This window comes from Sceloporus occidentalis, unplaced genomic scaffold, assembly GCF_023333645.1.
Source record: "Sceloporus occidentalis isolate IW3139 unplaced genomic scaffold, rSceOcc1.0.p SCAF_22, whole genome shotgun sequence".
Taxonomy (NCBI): domain Eukaryota; kingdom Metazoa; phylum Chordata; class Lepidosauria; order Squamata; family Phrynosomatidae; genus Sceloporus; species Sceloporus occidentalis.
The window spans coordinates 11,922,086-11,929,747 of record NW_028317002.1 but is presented as its reverse complement, the minus strand read 5'-3'; the positions used below and the strand labels follow the sequence as shown (position 1 = coordinate 11,929,747).

Here is a 7,662-nt window from a genome sequence, read left to right as displayed (position 1 = left end):
ATGATGGCAGCTTGTTGAATATCATTTGCTCACTTTCTGTATATGCTTTTTTTTCTTTACTGTTGTCTCTCAATTGCTTTTTCTTGATTTAAAGCCAAGTAAGGTAGAAATGCTACATTTTAACTTAAAATACTAGGGTGCGTTTGATGTAGCAGACATTTCCAAAGATACCGGTAGAGCTCACAAGGATTGCTTTAATGTGTCACTTTGGATTCAGTTGTGATGGGCTAGCATAAGCCACGTCCTTAGTGTTTACTAAGCCCAAACGAAAATGGCTTTAAAAATAATTTTAAAAAAAGTTATTTAAGCGGATTTTGTCTATTTTCCGCTTATAAAGTTTCGCTGAAAAGTTTGAAAGAGGAAACGTTAAAGCACAGACTGTATGATCCGCCCGGCCTGTGAGTGGGCGTGGTCAAACCGTAAATCGTGTTTGCCTGACAGGGCATCCAGTTGCCTGGAAACAACGTTACATCACTGCTGGCTCGTGTCTGATATATAAGGAGGTTCCGTGACCGACACTTTTCATAGACAGATCTGAACGGCCTCCGAGAACAGCTGCCCGGTCAAAAGACACCGATATCTTCCGCCCAGACACCCATGGACGCTGGCTTTGTAAATGCGTTCTAAGGTGATGAGACGCTGCGCGCCTCTGTTCTTCCCTTATTGGTTTTGTGGCCGCCGCAGTAGGAGGTTTCCCTCGGCTCTCCTGTAGTGGAGCGTTTGCGGGAGGTGGCCGTGTTCCCGCTGTCCTCCCGAACCCGGACTAACTGCTCTTCTCTTTCCACAGAGGACACAAGACGCCAGCAGCGGCGGCAAGACTCACACCCCGGGGTGCTGCAAAGTCTCGGAGTTCACAGCAGAGCCTCCCTGGGTGCACTGACCTGGGGTAAGTTACATAGTGGTACACCGGGGGGGGGGGGGGGGCAGACGACCTGGCAGACCCCAGTGTGTGTATGGGGGGCTAGATATAGTTAAATTGGTGTATTGCCAATCCGTGTATTCTCTTGGCAGTTTTTGGCAATAAGACTGGCACGGATTACCTGCATTGCAGTTATTCTTCCTTTTTGAATTTGCAGACCTTGCCAACCCCTGGTTTACACCTCGACAAATTACCTCAACAAATATATCCCCAGGGGCAATTTGGGGGTCACCCAGTTTTGCCACTCGGGTTGACCATTTGGTCACTGATATCCCCAGATTCCAGAGGGCCTAGTGCCAGGTTGCAGGGAATGATGACGATGTCCTTCAGCTGTCCCCCTTTTCCAGGTTGTCCCTAAAAAGACACTTCACTTCATTAGTACCTTATCCTGAAGCAGTGACCTAAATATTCCCCAGATTCTATACTAAATGCAAAACATTTAATTTATGTTTTTTTTTCATTCGCAGTTTGTTGCATTCCTAAAAACAACATAATCTATTATAAACCCAAATAGTCACAATGCCAGAGTACATCCAGGAATCAGACTTCACCATGGTGGAGGAAGGATTTGTTGCCAGAGATCTAATGGAGGAAATTATCAATGAAGTCTCACAGACTGTAAGTAACCAGCACCTTGGCCACTCTGCTCAACAATAAATCAACCTACCGATTAACCCCTAAGCTAATACCAGGTACATAGCCAGGGGAGGGCTGGCAGCCTAAGGCCTGGGGGGGCAAGTCAAGTGAAGTGGCTCCGCCCCCTCGCACTCACCTTTCACCCCTCACGCTGCTCCCATCACTATGTGGCCATCAGACTGCTGGAAAACTTATGTAAGCGGCCCCTGGGTGCTGATGCCACCTGCCAGAGCTACTTTAATCATTTTTTTATTTCTTTAATATGCCAGATCGGCTTGCCATATTAAAAATAAATAAATAAAGTATTAAAGTAGCGCCGGCCGGCAGCATCAGCACCCAGTGGCCGTTTAGATTCGATTTCCAACAATCTGATGGCCGCCAAGTGATGGGAGCAGCGTGAGGGGTGAAAGCTCCGCCCCCTCACACTCACATTTCACGCCTCACACTGGGTGTGAGGGGGCGGAGCTTTCAGCACCCAGCGGCCGTTTAGATTAGATTTCCCCCCGGCCCAGCCCGCCCCTGTACATAGCCAGACCATGTAGTTTAACTTGCGCACACACACAAATTGGATGAATCTGGTAGTATGCTTATACCCTTACCTTCTCAATAAACGTGAAACTACTACACAGCAACATATTCTTTAGATTAATTTTAGAGCCGCAGGAGATTTATGACAGTTTATACCTGCACACGATTGCACAATAGATAGTTTTAGAAAATAACTGTTGTGAATGGAGAAGGTAGCACAATATGTGAATTTTAGGAATACACACACCACATTATGCTTGGCGCAATTCAGACTTTGTAGGAAAAGTTGACGTGTATATGAGCACATGACTAAGGGACCCCTGTTTAGAATTTGCTGGAGAGTTTTATATTATTGTATGTTCACATAATCAACTTGTGCGTTCCTTCACTCTTAGGAAGACAGAGATGCCTTCTTTGTTGCTGACTTGGGGGATGTGGTGAAGAAGCATTTACGCTTCTTGAAATCTCTTCCACGAGTGAAACCGTTCTATGCTGTGAAGTGTAATAGCAGTAGAGGTGTGGTACAGATACTAGCTGAACTAGGAGCTGGATTCGATTGTGCCAGTAAGGTAATTAAAATAACGAAACTCGGACTAATTGATAACTTACAATCAGAGTGTTGAGATGAAACTGTAGTAGGAATTGCAAGAATTGGATTCATTTTGTTGTGTTTTCCTCCACAGGCAGAGATTGAACTAGTCCAGGGAATTGGTGTGAAGCCTGAAAATATAATTTATGCAAACCCCTGTAAGCAAATATCCCAAATTAAGTTTGCAGCCAAGAATGGGGTGCAAATGATGACCTTCGATAATGAAGTTGAGCTTTGCAAGGTCTCGCGGAGTCACCCAAATGCTAAGTACGAAGGTTATGTTGATGTTAAACACTACTTGCTACTAAATATTTCTGTATGAAAATGGCTAAATGTGACTATTTCACTTGCAGGATGGTACTGCGCATAGCTACAGATGACTCCAAATCCTCTGCCCGTCTGAGTGTAAAGTTTGGGGCTCCTTTAAAAACCTGCAGGCGCCTCCTTGAAATGGCAAAGAATCTTGGTGTAGATGTCATTGGTGTCAGGTAAATTTACTCTGTACTTTATCTTGCCAATTTAAAGTATAACATGTATACCTCAGTTTATCATGTGTATTAAGTGTGCTATGATTTTCACGTTGTTAAAGAAATTTAGATATAGCCATACTGACCCAAGAGTAGAGTCCTTAGTTAACATAGATATCTTTCACTGTGCCAACACAGAAGAAGATGTGACGTTATGGGTTCAGGTTCCATTTGAAGAAAGCCTTAGTTTATGTATATATAACTTTTATTGGTACACCACACCATAAAATGTATCAACTGAAACCTTCACAAGTAATACGTAAAATAAATTAAGTCCTCTGCTAAAAAATCTTTCTTCACAGATTTGCTTTTATCTCTCACATTTATGTACACAGTATCTTCTCTATTATTGTTATTTATTCTAATATTTTCTGAATCTTGTTGCTAAACCCTGTGTATATTTGTACACATAATCTCTAAACTTTTCTTCTGTACAGTTTTCATGTGGGCAGTGGATGCAGTGACCCACAGGCTTATGTCCAATCCATTGCAGATGCCAGGCTAGTGTTTGAAATGGCATCTGAATTTGGTTTCATCATGAAGCTGTTGGATATTGGAGGAGGTTTCCCTGGGACAGAAGACTCTAAAATCAGATTTGAAGAGGTATTTTGCAGCTGTTACTGAATGTCTGGCTTCTCAATGCTATCAGAGTGTCAAGTAATAACAGTTTGTCTTGTGTATTAGATTGCAGCTCTGATAAATCCAGCGCTGGATCTTTATTTCCCAGAAGACTCCTCAGTGGAAATCATTGCTGAACCAGGGAGGTACTATGTGGCATCGGCTTTCTCTTTGGCTGTTAACATCATTGCCAAGAAAGAAGTGCATCTTGAACAGTCTGGATCTGATAGTAAGTTTTCTTTATCCGTAGTGATAGAGAATAAAATCATTACAATTAATGAATGATCTATTGCAAGAGGTGTACACATCTAAAAACCATTGCTTTCTCTCTAGATGAAGAAAATAGTCTCAACAAAAGCATAATGTACTATGTTAATGACGGTGTGTATGGATCCTTCAACTGCATTTTCTTTGATCATGCTCACCCAACACCCATTCTTTACAAGGTAAATATCTCACAATTTGTATTTCTGTACAATAGGGCAGATGTCCTGCATAGAAAGATACATTGCGGCAATGTGAATTGAAAAAAAGTTGTTGACAATAACAATCATCAACAGAGCCTTTTTAAAAATTGCCTTGCCATTACTCAAGTGTCTTCCAGCGTTGATCATGATTCTGTTTTTTCACATAGAAGCCCTCCCCGGATCAGCCTGTGTTCAGCAGTAGTTTGTGGGGACCCACATGTGACGGTTTGGATCGAATCGCTGAACATGTTGAGCTGCCTGAGCTACATGTTGGTGACTGGCTTTTGTTTGACAACATGGGTGCCTACACAGTAGCAGCTTCATCTAATTTCAATGGCTTTCAGCTGTCACGAATTCACTACGCTATGCCGCGGATGGCCTGGTAAGAATATCTTGTTTTTATAGGTGGATGGCCTTTGCATAAATAGTTCATCCAAACAGGGTTATAGTTGCATAAAGTAGTAAACATATTGAGATTTGGTTTGGATTCTTCATACATAGTATCTAGTTATCTAACACATTTCCAACCACCTAAAGCTTTACTGTTAATTGCAAACCTGGCGGTAAAGTGCATGTGTGACAATCCGCCATATGCTGTGTTTGCTTCACTGTCTCTCTCTGCAGTGAAAGTTTCATTCAGTGGCTGTCTCTGGATGTAAGTGAGGTAGAAACATTTTAGCATGTCTTCATGCACCGGCATTTGGAAAAATCTAATATTTCAGGGATAAGTGGAGTATGTCATACTGCTTGTTTTGTGGTTGCAGGGAGGCTGTACAGCTGTTGCAGAGAGGGTTCCAGCAGACTGAAGAGAAAGAGACCATTTGTACTCCAATGAGTTGTGGCTGGGAAATCTCTGATTCATTGTGTTTCACTCCTTCTTTTACTCCTACTGGTATCATTTGAATTGTCTCAACAATGGCGTCGTAGCATTTTACCTTGCTGTGCTGAAGGACCAACTTTAAGTTGTTTTTAAGTATGCAACATAAAACAAATTAACTATCAGTGTTTCTGTTTCCTTTGCCTGAGAAAGGGTGTGGGGCAGCTCCATATGATTTCTCATATTGCTTTGTAATAAATATTTATTTTTTTATACACTGTTTTTTTTTTTCTGATTTGATTACCCTTTTCTGTAAGGACAGCTCTGTGAAATGTAATGGATTCACACAATTGAGTCGGTATACTACTTCTGCACATTCAAGGCTTTTGTTTAATTTCCATTTTATGGCTTCATAAATTGGATCCTTATAAATATGTATTCATTTTTTATTGAAATTATTTGTATTTTTTCACACCATTTTTTTCTAGGTAAAAAAACAAAAACCCTCATCAAAATGACTTCCCTTTGTGCTTTGTAGCTCTACTTTTCTAATCAGTGTGTGAACAGTGACCGTGATCACAGGAGCCCAAACGAAAACGAAGCTAAAGCTTTTGCTTTCTACACTAACTCTAGGGCTACCTCTCTGCGGGATTATTAGCAACTACAATACTCCATGAATTGAAACAAAGTAGCATATGACTAGAGTGACCACCTAGGCATCCAAACACTTTAAACACCAGGCATGATACGGTACACTAAATTCAAAATTACATGACATTATTATCATCTCAAGTTCCGGACGATGCGCTGGCATCTGTCCATAAATAACATAGTTCCAATTTCTTGTATATGCACTAAATAGATTTATTTATAAGAAGTTAATGTAATGCTTTTTTTAATACACAAAACCAATAAAGCGATTCACCACCATGATGAGCTTTCTCTTCCTGTTCTGCTTCACAAGATTGGCACAGAACCAGGCCTTTTGCATGTGGAGCAGTCATGTGCATCACTGTATCTTGACCTTAGCTCAAGTTGACAAAGTCTTCGCTATTTTAGTCCCAGGCTGTCGTTTCTCGATTGCCCTTTGTTGGTGTAACCTGGTGCATTGTTTTTTTTTAGAGTACTTAAAGAGATATCTGACTCCGCCTGTTGTTTGGACTATGGTATTGTCTGCTGATTTGGTGCTGTTCAGTTGATTCCATTACCGACCCTACTGACCTTTGATCTCTGAAGCTTGGCTGCTGTTTTGACTTGATGCTGCCCATATAATTCTGCTGCTGACATGGCTGATCTATCTACCTGTCAGAGCCTTTTCCCTCAATCGTCCTCGAAGCAGCTGCATACAGTAAGGGTTGAGCTTCGGTGCCTGTGCCAATCCCCATAGGATAACATGGAGAAAATAGCAATTCCCTGTTGAGACACTTTATCCCTACACCAAGGGTGTGCCATAATCTTACTGAGTGCGTGTGAACAAGTATATATTTTTGTATGGATAGAAAACTGTGTAATAGGATGAATCCATATGTGTAAGTGGTGGCAAATATGGCACAGGCAGGTAGTTTGGGGGCAAAGATGTCACAGACAAGCTGTTGGGGGAAGAATATTGCACAGACATGCTGTTTGGGGACAGAGATGGCAGAGACATGCTATGCGATCGGCATAATATTTGTGCTCCTCCCCTGCACTGCGTGTGTGACATAAGGCTCATGTGGTGTCATGCTAGGGTAAGTAGTCCCCTACTAATATGCAGAGTCAGTATGGTAAGTACTTTGTTTTTTGGGGGGCTGGAAGGTGTGATTGCATGCTATGGATCCTGGGGGGGGCAAGCAAATGCTTGCCCAAGGTCCAATCAATATTAAAAGTGGCCCTGGGGCCCTATTGTCACTTTGTCAGTCATTATTAAATAAAGCTGCTATCTAAAAAGAATGAACTATAAACTGCTGCCACCTAGGTTTCTTTTTTTCAGACCCAATACAGCGTGCAAGGGTTTTTGTGATATAGCCAGCCACCTAAATAAATATTCTTAGTCATCATAATGTCTTAAGCCACCTAAAGATTCTCTTCAATGAGTCAGATGCAAGGTTTGTTGTTTTACAGAAACGTTTCACTGATCAGTTTATCAATTGTTTAGCAACTCATGTAATTTATTTATTTACGTGTGTGTGTGTGTGTGTGTGTGTGTGGAGCACAGTATGTTGGGAAAACCTTTTTAAGAGGCATCTATTTGATTCAGGGTACTATAGAAACATCTGTATCCAGATATGTGAATACATTTCACAAATAAGACAAATTAATTTTTAGGTCCTAGAAAATGGCAGACTATTATACAGGGAGTCATATTGGATTTATACATTGGCTGCTTTGACACCAGAAGTGATCAACAAGAGTTTCAATTCTACTTCTTTTTTGTTTTGATTACATTTCTTATTGTAAATACAAACTAATTTAAATATATTTGATTATAGTTTATAGATTTTTTTTCTCTATAAATTTTATTATTTACAGTAATTAATAAAAACCATTTATTTACACAGTAAGATTTACCACTTTTAACAGCA

At 40.9% G+C, this 7,662-nt stretch overlaps 1 protein-coding gene across 4 annotated transcripts; it reads left to right on the top strand.

Moving 5' to 3' along the window:
- Positions 1–1,438: 1,438 nt before the first annotated feature.
- Positions 1,439–5,187, top strand: LOC149301045 (antizyme inhibitor 2). Of its 4 annotated transcripts, none has more exons than XM_089484541.1 (9): positions 1,439–1,537; positions 2,479–2,652; positions 2,767–2,939; positions 3,026–3,160; positions 3,637–3,802; positions 3,884–4,046; positions 4,151–4,263; positions 4,452–4,666; positions 5,049–5,187. In XM_089484541.1, the coding sequence occupies exons 1-9, from the start codon at positions 1,439–1,441 to the stop codon at positions 5,185–5,187; spliced, it is 1,377 nt and encodes a 458-aa protein (XP_089340667.1). The 4 variants fall into 4 exon arrangements, with proteins under 4 accessions (XP_089340667.1, XP_089340666.1, XP_089340668.1 ...); XM_089484540.1 differs by having other exon boundaries at positions 3,884–4,050; positions 4,116–4,263; XM_089484542.1 differs by having other exon boundaries at positions 1,439–1,541; positions 2,483–2,652.
- Positions 5,188–7,662: the final 2,475 nt, after the last annotated feature.